General features: G+C 43.8%; 1 protein-coding gene across 2 annotated transcripts; it reads left to right on the top strand.

The window, feature by feature from the left end:
• Positions 1–1,538: 1,538 nt before the first annotated feature.
• SERPING1 (serpin family G member 1) lies at positions 1,539–22,160 on the top strand. 2 transcript variants are annotated; one of them, XM_063116891.1, is made up of 9 exons: positions 1,539–1,625; positions 1,718–2,077; positions 5,049–5,162; positions 8,780–9,227; positions 10,545–10,682; positions 14,181–14,384; positions 18,210–18,352; positions 19,417–19,636; positions 21,497–22,160. In XM_063116891.1, exons 2-9 carry the CDS (start codon positions 2,018–2,020, stop codon positions 21,742–21,744), a joined length of 1,575 nt encoding a protein of 524 aa, XP_062972961.1. In that variant the 5' UTR covers positions 1,539–1,625; positions 1,718–2,017; the 3' UTR covers positions 21,745–22,160. The 2 variants fall into 2 exon arrangements, with proteins under 2 accessions (XP_062972961.1, XP_062972962.1); XM_063116892.1 differs by having other exon boundaries at positions 5,052–5,162.
• Positions 22,161–22,913: the final 753 nt, after the last annotated feature.

Consider the following 22,913-nt stretch of genomic DNA (forward strand, 5'->3'; position numbering starts at 1 on the left):
TCCAAGGTATGCTCAGTGTAATTGACTGGTTGAGCATGATGTTCTCAAAACACTTCTAAACAATGCCATGGATTCTAACTGTGATCCTTATATTGCACTGCTTAACTACAGGGTTAGTTCAATGCAAGATGACCTATCACCAGTGGAAATACTTTCAGTAAACCCAGAATGAGATTGCCACCACCTAGCGCATAGTGAAATCAAAGAACAAAACCCTGGACAAAGCCCAGCAAAAATGGTATTAAGAGAGAGAAATAGTGTAGTGCAATGAGAAAGCATTGATTTCCGAGATCACCATATGGTAACGACAACTAGTTGCTGTATAGCACAACGTGCCTCCCACAACCAATCAGTTGATCATTCTCCAAGAACACACTGCAAGGAAAAGGAGGCATCTCCAGCTAAATCCCGATGGACAGTCTGTAGCAACCAAAGGGGGACTGCAACTAACAAAAAGCATATATCTGTGAATGAGGAAAAAGGTGCGGATAAGCGAACAACTGTGCTGGATCAGACCAAAGACCCGCCTAGTCCAGCATTCTGTTCCTGCAGTGGCCAACCAGATGCCTATAGGAAGCTCACAATCTTAGAACACAAGTGCAATGTCACTTTCTTGCTCATTTTCCCAGCAACTGGTAGACAGAGGTATACTGCCTCTGATAATAATGGAGGTAATAGATAGCCATCATAACTAATAGCTATTGATAGCTTTATTCTTCATGAATTTGTCTAATCCCCTTTAAAGATGTCCTTGTTGGTGACCATCACAATATCTTGCAGTAACAAATTCCATAGTTTATATGCTGTGTGAAGAAGTACTTACTTTTACTGCCCTGAATCTCCCACCATTTGGCTTCTTTGAATGACTCTAAGTTCATGATTTGAAGTTCTAATGATTTGAAGTTCTAATATTAAGAGTGTAGGAGGAAAAATGTCTCCCTGTCCACTTCCTCCACACCAAGCATAATTTTATACACCTCTGTTACATTATGCTCCCATTACTCACCTCTTTTCTAAGCTAAAAAGCCCCAAACATTGTAAACTTTCTTCATAGGGGAAGTGCTCCAGCCCCTTGATGATTTCAGTTGCTTTTCTGCATTTTTTTAATCTCTGCAATATTCTTTTTGAAGTGCGCTGGTGACCAGAGCTGTACCCAGTATTTCAAGTGTGATTGTACCACAGATTTCTATAAAAATACTCTGATAATTTTATTTTCAGTTACTTTCCTAGAGATCCACAATATGAAATTTGTGTTTTGCATAGCAGCTGCATGCTGGGTTGACTATTCTTTTCCATGGAAATGAAGATGTGCCATGCTAGCTCCTCATTTGAAAGCTTGCTTAAATTCTTTTTTTTTTAACCAGTATTCCATTTCTTAACAGTTTTAGTGTATTCCCCAAACTGGCCTATGATCATTCCTCCTTCCCCATGATTTACAGGAATTCTCATCTGTCAGGGAATCAATCGTCCTTAATTTTTAACTGACTACTACCTGCAGCCAACCAATGAGATATGCAGTCCCCCCCTCCTTTCCTTCCCCCATATTCCCCTCTCTGAAAGCAGCTTTAGATAAGAGATGTCACAACAATTTAGTCCTATTGTCTGAAGAACTCTGCAGAGAAAGGGTAATTTTGTGACCTCTTCTTTCTCTTCCAGTTTGAGAATTTCCTTTTATTATGTTCTGATTTCAACACTTCTCCTAACTATTTCTTTTCAGCAAGCGGAGCTGTGGAAATGGAATTCCCCTGAAGACAGCGAAACGAATGTTTTCCCTTAGACACGTGATCAGAGATTGCGAAAAGTGGGAAAGAGAATTGAGCCTACAAACAACCAGAGGAGGAGCGGGGGCAGGAATTCGTTGAGACAGGGAGAAAACAACGTTACTGGAGGGGATATTCTTCAGAATTCCTCTAGTGAGGAACTGCTTCAGTGCCTTGCAAGGAAGAAGGTTGGAGATAGGGCAATCTTTTGCTGGGATTAAGCACACGTGTATTTGTTTGGCAGGCTCCCTGCCACCATGAAGACCTGGCTGATCCTCATCTACCTGGCTACTACTGTGATATCAAGTTTCTCACAGGTGAGTAAGAGTTGTTTACACTCACTAGCCCCGCCCCCAGCGCCCCACTCACCCAAATACCCTTACTAAGGAACATAGGACATGATTTTATCCTTCATTATATCCAGATGTACATTTGTGGTTATGTCCTAATTCTTTCAGGGGGCATGATAAACCAATTTGACTATGCACAACCACAGGAAACCTGGGGCTGTCTATATCCACCCAAAGCCCCGTAGTGGCTGCAAATTTGTAGCTGCATCATGTAACTAATGCACCTGCAGATTCACAGCCACCATGGGGCTTTCCCGCAAAGCTGTGCAGAAAAAAAGCTGGGGACTTACCCCGACTTTTTTAGTGGGAGCAAGGTCACTCCAGCTCTTCCACCATCTGACCTCGCTCCATGACCGAACCGGGGTGGGGGGGCGGTCCTGGCAGAAGGTGACTGGCAATTGGTTACCGGAAACCAGGAAGGGGGCAGGGGGGCCTCCAGTACCTGGACAATCACCAGAAACCTCATGCTCCCTCCTTGGTGTGGGGATTACCCAACACCACCCTGGGTAAGTGAAACCGTGGGGGTTTAGGGGAAGACAGCCCCCTGGAGATTGCCTTCTTCAAGAAGATGTGAATTCTCATCTGGATTGGAATGGAATTTAGTTACTTCATTTTATGAATGACTCCAAAAAACATCACAGTATTTTAACTGCTAGCACTTGTTGAATTATTTGTTCATTCTAAACTCGAACACGGCTCATACGTAGTTTCAGTTTAAATAAGAAGCACATGTATTGATTTCAGTAAGACATTACACCAGACCTGGAAACTTGTGGCCCTCCAGATGATTTGGACTGCAATTCTTTTCATCAGACCTAGCCAGCATAGCCAGTGATGAGGATAATGGGAGTTGAAGGCCAAAACATGTGGAGGACCTCAAGTTGCCCACCCCTGCAGTTTTATCTCAGTCTTCCCCAACTTGGTGTCCTCCAAATGTTTTGGACTACAGCACCCCAGGATTCCTATCCATTCATGTTGGCTAAGGCTGATGGGAGTTGAAGTCATAGAATCATAGAATAGTAGAGTTAGAAGGGGCCTAAAAGGCCATCGAGTCCAACCCCCTGCTCAATGCAGAAATATACCCTACAGCATACTTGACAGATGGCTGTCCAGATGCCTCTTGAATGACTCTAGTGTGGGAGAGCCCACAACCTCCCTAGGTAACTGGTTCCATTATTGTACTGCTCTAACAGTCAGGAAGTTTTTCCTGATGTCCAGCCAGAATCTGACTTCCTGTAACTTGAGCCCGTTATTCCGTGTCCTGCACTCTGGGAGGATTGAGAAGAGATCCAGGCCCTCCTCTGTGTGACAACCTTTTAAGTATTTGAAGAGTGCTATCATGTCTCCCCTCAATCTTCTCTTCTCCAGGCTAAACATGCCCAGTTCTTTCAGTCCCTCTTCATAGGGCTTTGTTTCCAGACCCCTGATCATCCTCGTTGCCCTCCTCTGAACACGCTCCAGCTTGTCTGTGTCCTTCTTGAAGTGTGGTGCCCAGAACTGGACGCAATACTCTAGATGAGGCCTAACCAGGGCCGAATAGAGAGGAACCGATACCTCACGCAATTTGGAAGTGATGCTTCTATTAATGCAGCCCAAAATAGCATTTGCCTTTCTTGCAGCCATATTGCACTGTTGGCTCATATTTAGCTTGTGATCTACAACAATTCCAACAAGATCTAGGCTGATTTATCTAGTGGAGGATTTCCCCCGCCCCCCACTACACCACTTGCATCAGATTGCAGATGGCAGCATAAAAGATGCTGGGACCCCCTTTCTTCCCTTTCACGATGATGTAAGTGAAGAATAGGAACAGCAAGGGGCCATGAATATCTCTGCAACTATGACTCAGAAACAAGGTGGCAGACATTGATGTTATTCATCTGTTGGAAAGATTTGTTTCTCCATGATATCCTGTATAAAGAAGGTGACGGATGGCAGAAGAAGAGAAGCAGGGATCCCTCTTGCGTTTCAAGAAGATGGAAATAAAGACCCTGAGAAGCAAGGAGCCATTACTTCATACTACTATTATTATTACATTTTCTATCCCACCTTCCTTCCATTGTGAAACTCAAGGTGGCTACATGGGGTTCCCAGATAGTCTCCCCTCCATGCACTGACCAGAGCCAGACCTGCTTCGCTTCAGCAAGGTGGCTGCCTCATGTGCCTTCAGACCATGCCCCAGGACCTACTGCTACACAAAAACCCATATTTGAATCTTAGCTGCCAGCGCCAGCTCAATTGGCTATTCACCTTAGAGCTAGAACCCACCCGGATTGTAGCACAGTTGAACTATTTCTGAAAAACAAGGGGCTTGTCTTGACTAAGGGTTTGCCTCGGGGTGGATTCGCAGTAGCGGCATATCATCTACATGATGTAGCCGCCATAGCAAAGCCATCCAGCAGCAAACCCCGGAAACTCCACTGAAAAGAAGTCGGGCACTTATCCCAACTTTTTTGTCTTCAGAGGCTATCACAGCTGATGGTACCCCCTGGTAAATAATAATTTAAAAAAACAGGAGGGGGGAGGAGAGGAACAGGTCCCACACCTCTGGATTTTTTTTAAAAAAAATCTGTATCTGCAAAGCTGTGCAGATACAGATAATAATTGTTTTAAAAAAACTGGTGGGGGGAAGGAACGAGCAGCCAGAGGGAGGTCAGAGGGAGGAGAGGTGTTTCGGGCACCCTGCGTCCCTCTCCTCATCCTCTTCTGGCTGCCTTGTTCCTGCTGTAGTCCAGCAGGGGGCTGTAGTCCAGCAAGTGCGAACTTTCCTGGTGGCGGAAAGTCCGCACTTGCATTCCTTCCTATGCAGATACTGGGAACAAACGCAAGTCCAGGAGCCGGGGGTCTCACAGCACCAAAGTGGTGCCGTCAAGACAGGGGCAAGAATACATACATTTATTTAATGGGGATTTATTTTTCCATGACATTTTGCATGAAGGAGGTGGCAGATGATGGCCAAGTACAACAAGAAGAGACTCCTTTCCCTACTCAAAATGCTGGGACAGATGAAGAATCTGAGGGAAACTGGACGTGGGTCTTGAACTTCTTCAAGGTATGATTGTTAATCTTGATAAGAATGGGAATGAGTTATTTTGCCTTTATTGCTGGTACCAGAACAGATATTTAGATTTTAGCTGCCAACACATGTTTAAATTTTTATTGACCTTAGATAACCAAAGGAGTCCAACCAATTATTACTCTGGTTTACAGAACTGTGCTTAAGTTATTGAGTTCTAACAGCTGAACTGGAGGTAACCATGAAACTGAAGGTAATCATGACAGTCATCTTGGTTCTTCGTATGCCTGCCCCATTCAAATCTAAAACAGTGTATTGTGATGGACTGACATCTAAAAGTACTTAAACATTGCCTCCCCCCACACACCAAAAAAAAAAAAGAAAAGAAGAAGAAGAAGAAGAACTGAACTGAACCACCCAAAAAAGGACAAAAAAGGAATTTGTATTTGTTAATTTATATATATAGATGCAAACTTAGAGAGGAAATACTATAATTTAAATCCAAAAAGCAGAGAAGACTGTGACTAGGTGATCTCTGTGTTTATTCAGTCTGCTGTCCAGGGGCATGTCTACACGAAGCCACCATTACAAAGCCATCCAGGGGTAAACCCCAGAAACTCCGCTGAAAAAAGTTGGGCACTTACCCCAACTTTTTTGGCAGCAGTGGCTTGTCACAGCCCATGGTGCCCCCTGATTGGTCGCCATGGATTGGACAGGGAAGGGGGAGGAGCTCAGGAGCTCAGGAGAGCCCTGTGCCCTTTGGAAAATATTTTTTAAAAAAGGGGGGGAGGGGAGGAGAGGAACGGGGCCCGCACATCTTTAAAAATAAAAATGGGGGGAGAAACAGGGTCCATTCCTCCCCCTTTTTTATTGTTATCAGCTGCACAGATACAGATAATAAAAATAAAAAAGGGGGGAAGGAACAGGCAGCCAGTGGGAGGTCAGAGGGAGGAGAGGTGGTTCAGGTGCCTCGTCCTCCTCTGGCTGCCTCATTCCTGCTCCCTCGTTCCTTTCTCCCTCAGCGCTGCTGGGAAAGTTCGCACTTGCATTCCTTCCCGTGCAGATGCTGGGAAGGAATGCAAGTGCAGGAGCCAGGCACCTCGCGGTGCCAAAGCGCCACCATCAAGACAGGGGCCAGGTGTTTTCAGTTGACAGTCAACTTGAAGCTCCCCTCGTCTTCCACCCCCTCAGCAATCCTCACCAAGATCACTGTTTCCCCACTGCTGCTAGGAGTGAGGAAACAGCAGTCTTGGTGAAGATCACTGGCCGGGGGAGGGGAGTGGCAGGGTTATTATTATTATTATTATTATTATTATTATTATTATTATTTATTGCATTTTTATACCACCCAATAGCCAAAGCTCCCTGGGCGGTTCACAAAAACTAAAACAATTCAAAGTGTAAAACAAAAAGTATAAAAACATGATATAAAATGCACATTAAAACGAATTAAAACATACCATACATGATTAAAACATCCTGAAAACATTCTAAAACTTCACTGGATAGGCCTGCTGGAATAGATCAGTCTTTATTGCTTTTTTTAATTCTAAAAGACTGTCAAGTTGACGAATCTCCTCCGGCAGGCCATTCCACAGTCTGGGTTAGAGTCTCTCCCTCCTCATAGTGATCCCAATCAAGATACAAAGAGCAATCTTGATGAGAATCGCTGGGAAGAAAGAAGCTTTAAGCTTGCCCTCTCAGCGATCCTACTCAAGATCACTGTTTCTCCACTGCTATTAGCAGCAATCGTGATGAGGATTGCAGGGAGAAGGGAGGTTCTCACCCACCATGCCCCACACAATGCTGATCAGGATCACTGTTTCCCTGCTGCCACTAAGTGGGGAAACATCAGTAGCTGGACAGAGGGGGAAAGTGGGCAGGCAGGTTGTCCCAAGCATTCCACAGCCCGCATACAGAGTGACCAAGGCCTACATGCAGTAAAATAGAGAACTATGCTCTGGCAGCTCTTCCAATAGAAGACTGTCCTTTGTAAAGTAGGATAAATGGCCACTTTACCAAAGGAGTACATGCTGAGGGGAGCTGAACCTGGATCCCATTCCTTGCCATAGCTCCCTGTGTTCAGTCACTGCAGGCTTCCCCCTTCCCGCAAGCTCTGATACCAGAAATGATCCAGGATAGCAAGAAAAGTGCTTGTAATGACCCAGCACAGGGAAGTAAGGCTAGGAAGGGCTTTGCTGTCCTCAGCTGTATATTCTTTTTTTAATGTTAAACATAGACCCCCTCCCCCACCAAGTTTTAGATATGAATTGGGCAAACGAATGAATGAATGTGCCAGTTCTGTTCTCATAGGCTTTGGGCTCTCCTTTAGCTTTCCAGTCTCTTTAGCATTATTCTTCCAAAAATTATAACATCTGGGGATGGTCTAACTCTGGATTTCCTTTACTGAGCATGCTGTTGCTGGATAACCTGGGCTCAGTCTACATGGAAACAATATGTGACGTGCTTTCTGGTTATATCTGGATTGTCATGAAATCACTTTGCAGGAAAAGCAGAACCTGCTTTCTAAGAACCTGCTTTCATGGGTCACATGGTACTTGAAACCACCATACTTGAGAATTGGTGGACAGAGTCCAGTGAGTAGAACTGAACATCATCAACTGTGTAGGTGCTGCTCAGAGAATGAAGGAGGTTTTTCCCCTGCCTGTATCTGCCCTTAGGGAAGTTTAGTGGATGCGTTGAATTAAGCCCCTGTGGTTTAGCCCACACCTCTCCCCTTTCAACCACCACTGGAATATTGTGAAAGGTTAAAAAACTATTAGTCTCGTGTGGCGCAGAGTGGTAAGTGGCAGTTACTGCAGCCAAAACTCTCCCCACAGCCTGAGTTCGATCCCAGCGGAAACTGGTTCTCAGGCAGCCGGCTCAGGTCGACTCAGCCTTCCATCCTTCCGAGGTCGGTAAAATGAGTACCCAGCTAGCTGGGGGAAAGGTAACTGCGACTGGGGAAGGCAATGGCAAACCACCCCGCTACAAAGTCTGCCAAGAAAACGTCAGCGAAAGCAGGTGTCCCTCTAGGAGTCAGTAATGACTCAAGTGCTTGCACGAGAGGTTCCTTTCCTTTCCTAAAAGACTATTACTGCGACATTGATGTTTTAAAATAGCACTACTGCATGAATGGGAAAAACAGGCTACATATTGTGAATGGGTAAAGCAAGCTATTGTTTGCTTGTAACCGCCCAGAGAGCTTCGGAACCGCCCAGAGAGCTTCGGCTATTGGGCGGTATAAAAATGTAATAAATAAATAAATAAATAAATATTGCGTGTTTTGAATGCCTGAAACAGTGCTATTGCGCTACTCTGAATGGTTAAAGCAGGCTACAGATTGTGAAGGGGTAAAGCAGGCTACTGTGCTATTGTGAATGGTTAATACCACCCTACTGTGAAGTAATGCTAAGTCGAAAGGAAGCCTGTGTCCAAAAGTGCCCTACCGTGAATGGAGATAATGGGGGGAAGGGCAGCCCACCCCTTGATCAGGTCACAGCCAGGTCACAGAAACAAAACACACTCAGGATTCAATGCAGGAAGATGGGGCACACTGTAGCTGAACCACACGGGGGTCACCCAGAAAGCTTTGGCTATTGGGCAGTATAGAAATGTAGTAAATAATAAAATAAAACAATACTACTTGACAGGTGATTTCAGGTGACAAGGATAAAGAGAATGCAGAAGAGACTATAAAGACAGCGACAGAAGAACAAAAAGAAGTTAGTCCTGAAAAAGAAGAAACTACTAACTTAAATGTTACATGCAATGGAATACAAGGGGAAGAAGAGAACAATGGTATCACAACTGCTTGTAAACCGACTGCTAGAGCATCGACCACTGCAAAGCCTACCACAGTTCCCACAACAGCAGAGACAACTACTGAAAGCACTTGCCTGTCCAAAAACTGCCAACCACGCAGTAACCCATGGGCAGCATGTACTCATCCCACTCCTAAGGATGAAATGGAGTTGTCTGAAGCTCTAACTGAATTTGCAATAGAGTTCTATAAAACAGCAATCCGACAAGAAAGCCGTGACTCTAATTTCGTCTTTTCACCTAGCAGCATTTCAACAATACTCTCCATCCTCTTGCTAGGTAAGGCTACACTGTCAACTAGGTACGTAATGGCTACAAACTTAGGGCCTCTGCATCTATTAATATTTTTCTACATGGAGAAAGGAGGTATTCAAATTATGTATGAAATGCAGCACGAGGGTTCCTTCTGCTAGGAAATGTCACCGCATTTGTCAGTTGTTTGATTCATGTAATTATTAAATCTCTCACGCTGCATTTCAAGTGTGTGTGTTTCTAAGCAGATATTATCTCTCTGTGTAGGAAAAAATTAAGTCATGAAGCATCTCTCAAAGCCCTTGCAGATGCCCCTTATTCAAATATGATTACCTATATGCACATTTCCATCTCTTTAACCCATAACAGTCTTGCATACCTGTTTTGGAGAAACTGTGATCTGTATTACCATCTTGATTCACTTAAGCTTAAGTACTTCTCCAAGAATGAAACAGGCCTCCCTAGGGACGCATAGACAGCTTAAAGAAAAGGCTTGGCCTTCTCCTGCCTCTCTCCAGGATGGGTCTGTATTGCGCCAGGATGCTAAGTGTCTTCCTTTATGCTGGTTGATATTTTGGGAATCAATGAGAACACCATGGATTGGACCCATACTTAGTCATACTGAAAGTAGACTCATTGAAATGAATGGGACAAGTTAGCCACAGCCAACTGAATTCCTGATGATTTGAATGAGTTCACTCTAAGTCTGTAACCAATCCTATGCACCTTGAGGTCTGATTCAAACATTGGCATGATTGACCCCCACTCCCATGGCTAGTTCCCATGTCAAATGAGTTTGAAGCTCTCTGGTGCCAAGTCCATGTGGTAACTCACAACTGGGTTAACCACCCCACTGGCAAGGGAGACATCTGATCTGGTGGTGGCCATAGGATGGATGTGGAACATCCAAAGTTACCTTTGCAACATAGAAGTCAACCAGAGGGGAGGAGCAACCAAACATTTGAACTAGACTTCAGAATTAGGCCTGTGACATTCTTGGAGAGGCTTGGAAAATAGGCCTCACAGTGAAAGGCCACTGTTAGAAAAAAATATCTCGTTCATTCATTCATTTATTTTTATTTTTAAATATTTTTATACTGCCTGTCATGTACATCATATCCAGGTAGTGTACAATAAAAACAACAACAACATATTACAGCTAAAACAATCAGCTATACGATATAATCAGCAGGCTGTGGATTAAAACTCTTAAGGACAATGTGAGGTCTCTTGACTTAAGGAAACAGAAGCTACCCATCTCTCAATAAATACCTTGCTAAAGGGAAGCCTTATCCTGCACAGTGATATAGATATACTCTATGCATCCATGTCTTTGCCATACAGGAGCCTGTGATGAAACCAAAGTCCGTCTTGAGAAGCTGCTCTCCTATCCTGAAGATTTCACATGTGTCCATAAAGCGCTGAAATCCCTCAGCAAATCAGAAGCGTTGATCTCAGCAAATGCAATTTTTTATCAACCAGGTGAGTAAACCTACAGTTTCAAGATGAACTCAAGGTATTTTGGTGCCCAAGTACAATTTCTCCCCTACCCCACCCTACCCCAACGCACACACACACACACACACACACACACACACACACACACACACTACTGCTATTCCAGAATAGCAGGTTCATGGGGGGTGAGGGGGAGCATGAGTTTCCTGAAATGTTGATATCTTCCATTTTAGTTTCTTTCTCTAGCTTGGCAACATTTATAAGTGACACAGTTCTGTAAGGTGCTTTAATATATATATTATATAAATTATGCATCCTTTAAACCAGTGGTCTTGAACCTGTCCACACCTGAGACCCACCTCTGATTCCCAACCTTCAACATAGGACCCACTTTCACATTTTTTTATATCTCGAAAGAGAGGAACACACAAACCTTCTTTGGACACACATTCTCCTGCTCCGCAAACAACTCCCATTGCACAGAGAATCAAATGACTTACAGATCAGGAGTGGAGCATGGAGATGGGAATCCACACAGTCACAAAAAATGATTATGTTGAGAATGATATCCCACAGCAACAACGTAGGAAACTATCTTTGGAACAGCAGCAACACACTGCAAAAGGAGACACTGAAATATGATGATGATGATGATGATGATGATGATGATGATGATGATGATGATGATATCAGAGCCCCACAGAAAAGCATCCAAAATGCATGTCTTTCGCTGGGCATCTTCACATGCCATTGGAGCAAAGGTCCAGTGCACATAACAAGCTCTATACAAAGTTTTTTTGGAGCAGGGAAGTTGGGGAAAAGGTTAGGAAAAGGGAACTGTATGTTCTCTCCCCCTACCAAGTCTTTGGCTGCATAGCAGCAGCAACTGCAGGTGTTGCTGGTTGTTGGGGGCGGGGGATGATCCCGAGGCAGGCAGCAATAGTGGCCAGGAAAAGTGATGCTCACAGCAAATGAATGGCCTGCATTGGTGAGTCCAGGCTGCAGCTGCCTGCCATTTGAAATCAAAGTCCTTTTTCCTAGTGTAAGACTGGCAGTGAGCTGAAACAATCAGAAGGCGCTTTAGGGACATACATTAAGGCCCTGGAGAAGTGAGAGGGCAGGCCTCTAACCACTCCAATGCTGTCATTGGCTATGGCCCTCCCAAAGTTAGCAAACTGATTGGTTCAGCTCACTGCCTCTCACACTTGGCACCCTGGGTTTCTTGGTGCAGTAGGCAGTCGCCCACTTGGCCTCGCACTTGAAAACAGCCGTGAGATGCCCACACATCGGCATCTCTCAAGTAAGGTTTCATTCACAGGATGACATGTATTTCAAAGCAGAAAACATTCTGCACCTTTCGATTATAGTTGAAATGTGGTTCGTACCTGTGGGTTATACTTGACACATGCACTATCTGAGGATTGCAGCTGAAATCCAGGACATAATATTGGACTCAATGAAAGTAGGATGAGCTGTTCAACCAGATGTTCAGTCTCCTGTGATTACCACTGGACCAAATGTCCCCTTGATGTACAAAGAAACTCCAGTCCAGTCTGCCCTGAAGAACACCCCAGACCTACAATATGAAGCCCTATTTGCTGGCCCTCCTTTCAGACCAGTTAGGCTACTGGGATCTAGGGACACAGACTTCTGTGGCCCCTGCCTTATGAAACTCCCTCCCAAGAGATTATCAATTTGTGTCTTCAGTTGTGGTATTTAAAAAGGCTTTGAAAATCCATCTGTTTCAAGTGGCTTTTTAGCTGACGTGTTTTACTGGTCATGCTGCTGTTTCATTGATGTGTTACTGCTGTGGTTCTGTAAATTTCATTTATACTGACCAAGAGGTATTTTAATGTATTGGAGGGTTTTTTGAATTTTTGAATGCAAAATTATTTTAAAATGATATTATACTATTGTATTTTTGTTTTTATTCTTGTATTTTGTTTGTTGCCTTGGGTTGATTTGGGCTAGACCTATTGCTTTATAGTTGTATTGAAGTGCACTGGTAACCGTTGGGGAGCAATCCATGAGCGTCAACAGACAGGGGGAAATCGCGTTTCCTTACCGTTGCTTTCCCCCCCCCCGCTTCTGTCCCACAATACTTCCTCTTTCTTCACACGGGGAGAAAAAAGGAAGTAAACAATGACCATGGGGCCCACTCAGTGGGTGTTTTTATTGCGCTGCTTTTCCTGCACACAGCAGGAAATGGCAGCACATTTTGCTTCCAAAAAACCCCACGGATTTACCGGGGTGTTCTCTGTGGCGGAAAGAAGACCAAAAGGAGCGGGAGACGAGTGGGAGGTAGACAGCAGTGTCAAAAGAACCCATGAAAAAACTGAGTAGGCAGTAACGAACTTACAATAAAACACTCGTCTGATGACGCTCCAATTCCACATAACACTTCCATACTGTTATTTCCTGCTTTTCATTCCACATTCATAATGATTTAACATAAGGTGTAGATCTGGCCTTGGTGAAGAAAGGCAACATATAAATATCTAAATAAATACATTTAAATAAATCACTTAATAAAAAAATATGAAGGATGGCTCTAGGGCAAGAGTGAAGAACTTATTAATTTACATAATGATCCTTGTTTCTTCTCTTCTTCATGTGACATCACTGGAGTTATTCTGAGATAGCAGTTTTATGTCTACAAGTTTTTTGAGAGCCCCTATATATGAAGATGCTTCAAGGCAACTAGAATTTGTGTAGATATATCTGTGAACAAGATCTTATTTAGTACCTGTTGCCATTGCCAGAATTCGGCTACAGGAAGTTATATGGAAGACCAATTTCCATGTAACATTTCCACATATAGTTATAGACATCCATGGGATCCTTTGAAAAAGGAATCCATGAGCACCGAACGTCATGTCTGAATTAGCTGTGGCTGCCGACCACCAATTTATATCTTTTAAATGAACTGTAAAAACCTGATTAAAAAAATAATCATGTGCTCCACAGCAGTGACAGACACGGATCTGCTGGCTGTTTGTTTGGCTCGGGCAGGGATCTCCAACCTTTAAGGGTGGTGGGCATATTTGGAATTTTGGGAGTGTTATGTACATTTTCATAAAATGGCTGACCTCGAGCTGGGGTCTTATCCATTCATAAAATGGCTGTTCTGGTGGGCATGGCTGGACACAAAACACTCATTTTCCAGAAGGCAAACTGGTGAGACAAAAAGAAAAGTTACTTGCCAAAAAACCCTAAGTACCAGGCAGAAGTAGGGTCTAAAGGAGTAGGCCACTGTTTAAAACCCAAATAAAGGTGGTGCTGGAGAGTAACTGTTTGCTTTGAAGCATGCCAGACTCCCACTTATTTTTTTAAATCTTAAGAAACAGAATAAAAATTAGGAGGGGAAGGGAGCCTGGCAGGTTCAAAGAGAGGTGCCCATGGGCACCACCTCAGAGACATCAGGGTTAGGGAGATTAGTCAAGAAAATCCATAAGAACCAGGAATATCACTGTCTTGAGAGGGCATTTAGCTTTCCCTATCCTTGGTTTTTTTGATACACAGAACTCACAATGGGCAGTGATTTCCTCAACCAGTCGGAGATGTTCTATAAAACCAAGTTTGCACCGCTTACAAAAAACAGCAACCAGGATGTGGTTGAGATCAATGCGTGGGTGAACAAAAATACTAACTACAAAATCAAGAAGCTCTTGGATGACCTGGATCCAGATGTCCAGATGGTGCTTCTCAATGCTGTCTACTTCCACTGTGAGTAAGATGTTTCTATAGCCTCCTGCACCCAGTATCTGACCTGGTTATCCAGAAAGTGTAGCTCAAGATACTCACTCTTGGGCACCTGGCTCCTAAAACAGTTTCCTCTGAATAGATGCCAAATAGCTCCCTTTGCCTCGCCATGGCATCTCTCCGGGCTGCATCACTCCCCACATATATTTTCTGCAGCAGAGGTGCCTTTAAGGGCTTCCTACACTTAATGAAGCTCAATGTTACACTAATAATGCCATTCCAGTATTTTCCCCAGATCAACATGAATGAGACATGTTATTGTTCTATTACTTTTTATTGATCAATTCTATAGTATTTAATCATGATTACATCTTGTGAACTACTTTGGGGTGTTTGCTTTAAAAAATGCAGAGCGGCATAATAATTTTCTGAAATAAATAAAATCATAGGTTCCTGCAAGCGCCTTTAGTATCACCTTTTTTTAGAAAACCCTATCCCTCCTGAACGCTTTTTTCCTTTTAAGCCATGGAATCCTGCTTATCATTGCTCTGAGTGTATTAAAATCAGCTTTCCTGAAGTCCAAGGTGCTGTCTATATGTGGGGAAAGCCCTACGGTGGTTGCGAATCGGCGCTGTGTCAGTTATATGATGCAGTTGAAGATTCACAGCCACCACGGTGCTTTCCTGCAAAGCTGCACATTGAAAAAGTCAGTGACTTAGCCTGACATTTTCATCAGGAGTGAGGTCAGTACAGCTCTTCCACCGTCTGACCTCATTCCCGGGTTCTGGTGGAAGGAGACTGGCCTTTCACCAGAAAGAGGGTGGGGGCGGCTCCAATATCGAGTTGACCATTGGAAACCCTGCACTCCCTCTTCAGCATCAGGAATACCAGATGCTACCCCAGGTGAGTAAAACTGCGGGGTTTTGGAGAGAGACGGTGCCAAATCATCCCCGTGGAGACAGTGCCCAAAATACATGTTTGATGACACTCAGCTTTAGTGTTTCTTAAAATCAAGAACTCAGGCATTACATAGAGCTCCATCACACCTACACGTTTGCCCTGGTTTGCCCTCAAATTATCCACCTTCGTTTCCATAGCATATGAAACTCTGAGCACTTACACCTTTGTGCTTTTATGTTTCATTCATCTTTACACCTCTCCTCTCCTGCACACCAGAGTACTGCTGTTGTTCCATTGAGATGCACTCTCAGATCTCCTTTGTACCTCCCCCTACAGTTCATTGGTTGGTGGTAGTTGGACACCTCACCCTCCCTAGTAATCAACATGGGGCATTCCAGGTCTTGCACTGCTTTTTCCTAGGAAGTAGCTTCACTTGTTACTGAACTCACTTCGGGGAAAATCTGTCTCTCTCATATGTACTTTCGTGGTTATTCCCTGTTGCCTAGGCTATGCCCGTTCCCCTGCCCCTGCCTGGAGGCTTTGGAGCGTGAACTGGAGAGGGTTGCAGTGTTGTGTAAATCCCATTTATTTCAACTGCATTTACATCCAATTCATAATAAAATCCCATGCATCTTTACACCTCTTTACCTTTGAGTAAACCCCATTGAACAGAGACAGACTTACTAAAATGGGATTTACTCAAAGGTAAGCATGCATGGAATTTTAGTATGAATTGGATATAAATGCAGTTGAAATCAATAGGATTTACTCTTGAGTAAGGGAACCAGCAGATCACTATTTTATAAACTTGGAAATGCATGGCTTAGCATGATCAAAGGATCGATCCTTCACATTTGCGGACTACCAGGAAAAGGGTTTAAGGGGGGAATTTAAAAAATCCTAAAAAGTTAAGGGATGGACCAATCTCATTCAAACTTGGCATGCTGAAAACTCTAGTTAAGAGCTATCACTGTGCCAATTTTGATCTCTTTATCTTTAAAAATGAGGGAGCTGTGGGCAAGGAGGGTGCATTTTCCACATTTCTTTTAAGGTGAAAATGTACCCCTGGTCATGCCTACTCAGGAGTAAGAACATAGAATTAAATGGGACCTCTCTCCCTCCCCCTTCATGGTTGAGTGGAGAATCGCACCGCCCTCCTCTTTTGTTAACGAGACCGCCCTTAGACACACACGCCCCCTAAAAATACACGTTGACGGTAGAGTGGTGTCCTTTTGCATTACTGGAAGAACTGGACTTTCCCTGTGCCAAAAAACAGCGCTAAGAGGAGAGGGAGGTGAGTTCAGGGCAGGACAGGGACAATGTCATGTGATTCATCAACATACAATGTAGGGTGACAGTGAGCTATAATGCTGGTGTGATGGAACCCATAGTCACTTTCCCACAAAGTTCCTACTACTTTCACCTCATCAACTAATTCTTCCCTGTTGGTCAGAATCAAGTCAAGGATGGCTGATTCTCCTGCTCCTCCCTCTGAAAAAGAAAGCTGTCAGCAATACAAGTCAGGAGAATTTATCTCCCAACAGATATCATGCTTCCTTGTAATATCTGCAACTTGCAGTTGGATAGCATCATCCGGCTCTTCTCTTTGCTTGGGTGATCAGTAATAGACTCTGACCACAGTATTGCTTTTATTCTTCCCTCCATTTATTTTCTCATGTACTTTCACTAGGGCCACCATGTTCAGTCTCTTAAATTTCTGTGTGGGTATATCCATTTCTAACATTTAGTGCAACTCCTCCCCGCTTTCTATGTCTTCTTTTCTTTTTGAACAAGTTATATCCTTCAGTTGCTAAGTTCTGCTCCTGGGAGCCATCACACCAGGTCTCCATTATACCTGTTAAGTCATAATTCCCTTCTTGAATCAAGAGTTCAAGCTCATGCTGTTTATTTCCCTTACTCTGAGCATTAGTATAATGACATCGAAAGCCATCTTGCATCGAAATGCAGGAAAGCCATTCCCTGCATTTTTATTAAGAGGTTTAAAGCCCCCAGTACAGCTGTTCTCCCAGCTCCTGCTACAGTGCGTGAGCCCTTATTTGCAGTCCTTACCTCTGGGCTTTCTTCTCCAACCCCTGCAGGATTCACTTTAAAGCCCTCTTGATCAAACTTGCCACTCTTCGGGCAAACACATGCTTCTCAGTCTTTGTGAGATGCAGTTCATCTCCTGCCAGCAGTCCTTTGTCCAAAAAGTGTAAACCATGGTCCCAAAAAACAAATCTCTCCAGTAACACCATCATGCAGCCAGTTGTTTGCCTGTGGAATTCTTCTTTCCCTTTCTAGTCTTCTTCCATGGACTGGAAAGATGGATGAGAAGATCACTTGAGCCCCAAAGTCCTTAAGCTTCCTTCCTAGAACTTCATAGTCTGACACAATGTGGTCATAGCTGTGTTTGGCAGTATTGTTCATTCCCACATGGATAAGCAGTAAAGTATAAGTAATTATCAACAGACTTGATGAGTTTTGGCAGCTGTTCCATCACATCTCCAATCCATGCTCCTGGGAGACAACAGACTTTTCAAATCAATGGGTCTGGTCAGCATACATCCCCGCCTCTTCCTCACAATAAACATGACCATCCTTCTCCTCTTCTTGCTGCAGGGAGCAGTTCCATCCCATCTGTTCCATAGGGCTCCAGCATCTTGCCTCCTGTCCTGAGCAATCTGCTGTAATTTTTTATCTTTTCATTATCAGCGCAGTGGCCCCTTAGCTTCTCAGTTGGTGGGCCCTTCTAACCACACACCCTCTACTTACCTTATGGGGGAAATCCATTAGGAACCTTCTCCACCAAACTCCACTGCCAAACTCCTGTTAGCAATCCCTGTTCACTCACTCGGTGAGCTCCACCAGCAGGGCTCTTCTTATGTTCTTACATGGTTGGTATATCTACCTAAATACATTCCCTCTGATCCATGTTCTTCATCTTTTCAGCCAAGTGGAAGACTGTATTTAAACTGAAACACACAAAGGAGGAAGAATTCTACCGTCCAGGCCTTCCTCCCATCTTGGTGCCCATGATGACAAGCAAGAAATATCCAGTGGCTTCCTTCTTTGACACCAACTTGCAGGCTAAGGTAATGCCCGTGGGGTGGAGTGGGCTCCCTTTTCAATCTCTTAGAGCTGGTTCATGCGTTATTGGAAGCAGCATAAGAAAATAGGTAGGTTAAAAATAATAAGTGGGTGACTGCAACAGAGTTAAGGAAAACAACATAAATGGCACCAGCAGTTACAACTTGATTGCTATGTCGACAAATAGGTGTACATAGCAATCAAGTTGTAAATGCTAGTGCCATTTATGTTGTTTTCCTTAACTCTGTTGCAGTTATTCCAGGTTTTTTGTTAAGGACAAGTGTGGTTTTTTGCTTGTGTTTTTTTACAAATAAGTGGGTTACAGCAACAAAGAAAACAATATATAAAAGCACAAGGAACATGCCTACATAAACAAAAAATTAATATCAGCTTCATTTAATGGGTAGAGCTGTTGTCATTCTACATGGACAGAAGAATCACTTTGGCACCCTCGCAAAAATGGTATCCTCGCAAAAATCCCGTTTCTAGGTTTCTTAGAGAGAAGCCATAAAAGTTAAATGGGTTTCATAGTAGATTAATTTTGTAGTGTGGATGTGCTTTTAGACTGTAACCCAGGAGTAGGGATCCGATGGCCTTCCAGATGTTGTGGGACTACATCTCTCATAATCCCTGATCATCAGCCATGCTGCTGGGAGTTTGGGTCCTGGTGGAAGTTTGGGGCTGATCTGGAGGACCACAAGTAGCCCACCGCTGCTCTAATTTCTCAAGACATCCCTATTTTATAGTCTCACCTGCATGAACAAGTTGTGCCACCTTGAGCATCTCCTTGCACAGAACAGGCTCCTGCTACTGAACTGGGCCACATCTGCAAAGGCTTCTACAGACAACCATTTTATGGATTTCTTGGTGCCCACACAACCTTTGTCCTTCTCCTACTGTCACAAGGAGACGGGGAGGAGCAATGGAAAACAGTGAGTTGGAGAAGTCTCTGAATGCTGAGCTGGAGGTTTCTTGCCATGCGGAAAGGAGAAAGGAATGCTCTTCTAAAGCAGAGTGTGTGCGAATATGGAACAAGGACAGGAGGCTAATGGGTGTTTTGCTTTGTCAGGTTGCCCGGCTCCAGCTGTTCCACAACATGAGTCTGATTATCATAGTGCCTTACGCCCTGTCGCTGAATCTTTCCGAGGTGGAGGAGCGTCTCACTCCAACTGTCTTCAAGTCGGTGGTGGACAAGCTGGAACGTGTCTCGTTCAAACCCACCATACTGACTCTACCCAAGTTCAAGGTGGAGTCCTCCCAGGACCTCATGGCACTCATTGGGGAAATGGGTAAGAAAAGTAAAAAATGGAGGTGGCAGGATAGCTAGAGGTAAGAAAGCACATGCTCATTTTCAGTAGAAAGGGCAGGTGAGTTCTATGGCAGATAGAAAGAGAGCCAATTTGCCACTCAGCCCCATGCCTGGAGCATCTAATTCACTCCAATCCATTTGTGTTTTTCTGAGGAAGCTGCTCTCACACCATTGTTCAAGGAGGGATTCCAGGGTTTCATTTGGGAATAGGGGAAGAGATTGTCATGAACCAGGAGTGGGCAATTTGTGGCCTTCCTGATGTTGCTGAACTGCAACTCCCATCAGGCCTCACAGCATTAGCTATGCTGGCTAGGCTTGATGGTAGTTATACAGCTTAACAACTGGAGGGCCAAAGGTTGCCCGCTTTGTCATAAAGGAGCCTGGGTATGGCACTTCTTAAAACTTTTTTATCCTCAAAGTCTGCAGGAAAGACTTGCCTGAAAAAGTGACATAACTCAACAAACAGGTGTTTTTTTTTAAAGCAAAGCTAATTGGAGCATCAGGAGAAGTCATGACAGGCGAGGACATGACTCCTGGATAAAAAAAAATGCTCTTGCAATATATGGCCCATTTCATTTGTATCTGCCAGGCCTGTGGGAAACTACTGAACATTTTATGCATTACCCTCATGATATGTCAAATTTTCCCAACCTGGCGCTCTCCAGATTTTTGGGACTACAACTTCCAGCATTTTTTACTGTTGGTCACGTTACCTGAGGCTGATGGGAGCTGAAGTCCAAAACATCTAGTAGGTACCAGGTTTGGGGAAGGCTGTGCTAGGTCAAGCCCACACAATTGGAATTTCTCAGCCCTGCGTCCCATGATCCTTAAGATAGCAATGATTTGACCTGGGTCCTTCAGCATTCAAAGCATGTGTTCCAGCATTGAGCTATGGCCTCTCCCATTATGATGTGCTAAGGTCCACCAGCCACAAACTGAGGCTTGCTAGGTGTTCACCAATCCTTGTTTAGCAGTCCCAAGGCAAGCAGCAAATTCAGGACTTCTATTGAGGTTCTGATTTGCTACGTTTGGCTTAACAGGGTTTCTTCCATGCTGGCCCTTTTCTCTGGAATTGCCATTCTTTGTGCACTGGCTTTTTACAGGGAATCCAGATCACATTATTGCATCCCAGTGTTCTTTGTGTTGTCCTTCTGGGTTTTTCCCCCAAACCTGATTTGTGACCATTTCACTGTAATAAAACAATTGAAGTGCCAGCCTGTCCAATGTGGACAGGCAAGGCAGTGTTGAAGCTTTTAAGGGCTCCTGCACTTGATTGCAGGTTAACCAATGTCTCTTCCCCTTGGGGTGGCACATGTGTTTTGAGAAATAGTGTCATATTGCTATAAAAGAAAGAAAAGAAAAGAAATAAGTTGGGAAATAGTGACAGGAAACCAATAATATCACACAGAGCAGGAAACAGATGTTGGCTAATTCATCACTAATTTGATAGCTGTTCTAAAGAGGAAGTATTAATATGCAAAGAGGAAGCTTTTAATTAAAGTTACTGGGGACCTTTGCAGAATGGGATTTAGTTGTTAGTAAAGATTATAGATGGATGTTTGCCTTGCTGGTTAATATAGCACTATATGAAATGCTTTTGTGAAATCTCCATGTTAATTCTACTTCCATTTAATTGTGGAAAAGCAGTGCCACAGCAGCACTACAGAGCTCTAGTTTGGAAGCAACTCAGTCACAATTTTTGCAGGCCTGTGCCTAGATATATTCTCACATAGCTCCGGTTTGTCCCCTGGCTTCTGCCGTGTGAATTTCCTAAGAGAAGGGACAGTTCAGGTTTCAAGTGAGCTGATATTTATGCATTCAATCCAATCTTCTGTTTCAGATTACGGCATTTTCTTTGATGCCAATCTGTGTGGGATCTCCCAGGATGAAGAGATGGCAGTGTCTGGTGCCCAGCACAAGGCTGTGATAGAAATCAGTGAGGAAGGAGTGGAGGCTGCTGCTGCCACAGGAGTCTCCTTGGCCCGCACAGCCAATTACTTTGAAGTGCAGCAGCCCTTCATGTTTTCAGTTGTGAAGGATGGGAGAAACGTAGTCTTTATGGGGCGCATCAACAATCCACAGTTATAATAACTTTCTCCTCCTTACTTCTGTCAGCTTCTATGAATGGGGTGATTGCCCTAGACTCACCTGCACTGTTTATGCACGAAGCATGGTACAGGTGTGAGTGCATGCAATTTGTTTTTCCTTCTTTTCTTTATCCAATTACATCATTCTTTTATCCTCTCATTTCCACCTCTCTCTCTCTCTCTTTAAAAAATCTGGGTTCCCCTTGCTTTTTCATTTTCCTGGGATTTATTTCTCCTTTTGCGTGTCTTAGCCTAAGAGAAACCAACCTTTTCTCATTTACGCCATGTATGAAGAAGGCAGAGAAATAGGGACTCATCTGTCCAGGGCCTCCTCCTCCTTTTTGCATGTAACCACTATAGCAATCTGTACAATCCATTTCCTTCTGCCTTCATAAGAAATAAAGTGTTTTTATTGGCTCGTTGGATTGTCATTGCCACGTTTGAGGCAGCGGTTTGCTGGAGAAATTTTGGATAAGAGAGATTCGACAAGAACCATTGCCCTGTTATTATTTTTAAACAGAAATCTAAAAGCCTAGTTCTCAAATGCAGTAGATGAGGTGGCAGGTAAAGTTAACAATGAGTACTAGTCATGATGGGTATATATTACCTCCAGTAGTATCAGAGGAAGTAGGTCTCTTTATACCAGCTGCTGGAAAACCTAAGCAGGAGTGGAATGTTGTCTTCCATTGGGCTTTCCATTGGGGCATCTTGTTGGCCACTGTAGGCATAGAATGCTGGATTAAAAAGGCCATTGGTCTGATCTAGCCAGACTGTTCTTATGTCCTTCAGAGGTGGAAGACTTGTGTCTGGGTAGTACCACTTTAGACTACAAGTGGGGATTCATCTTCTGGACAAAAAATTAGAACTCCCTCTACATCCATGGGAAATTGGGAATTTGCTAGTAGTGGGCAAACTGGTGCACCGTCAAGCTATCTGCTTTTTTTAAACAGTCAGCAATCCTGACAGCTTAGCCGTTATTATAGATTTCCTATAACTTTTTAAAAGTATGTGTATGTGTGGAGGAGGTTAACTTGTCTTTCCATCCCAGAGGTTGTGAAGTAGATTGTCAGTATATTATCCTCTTAACCCTAAAGATTAGAATACTTATTTAAATGTTTGCCTACCAATGACTCTGATACTCCCTAGGTTGGCACACCCAAGGAACTAATG

Source organism: Elgaria multicarinata, chromosome 2 (genome assembly GCF_023053635.1).
Source record: "Elgaria multicarinata webbii isolate HBS135686 ecotype San Diego chromosome 2, rElgMul1.1.pri, whole genome shotgun sequence".
Taxonomy (NCBI): Eukaryota; Metazoa; Chordata; class Lepidosauria; order Squamata; family Anguidae; genus Elgaria; species Elgaria multicarinata.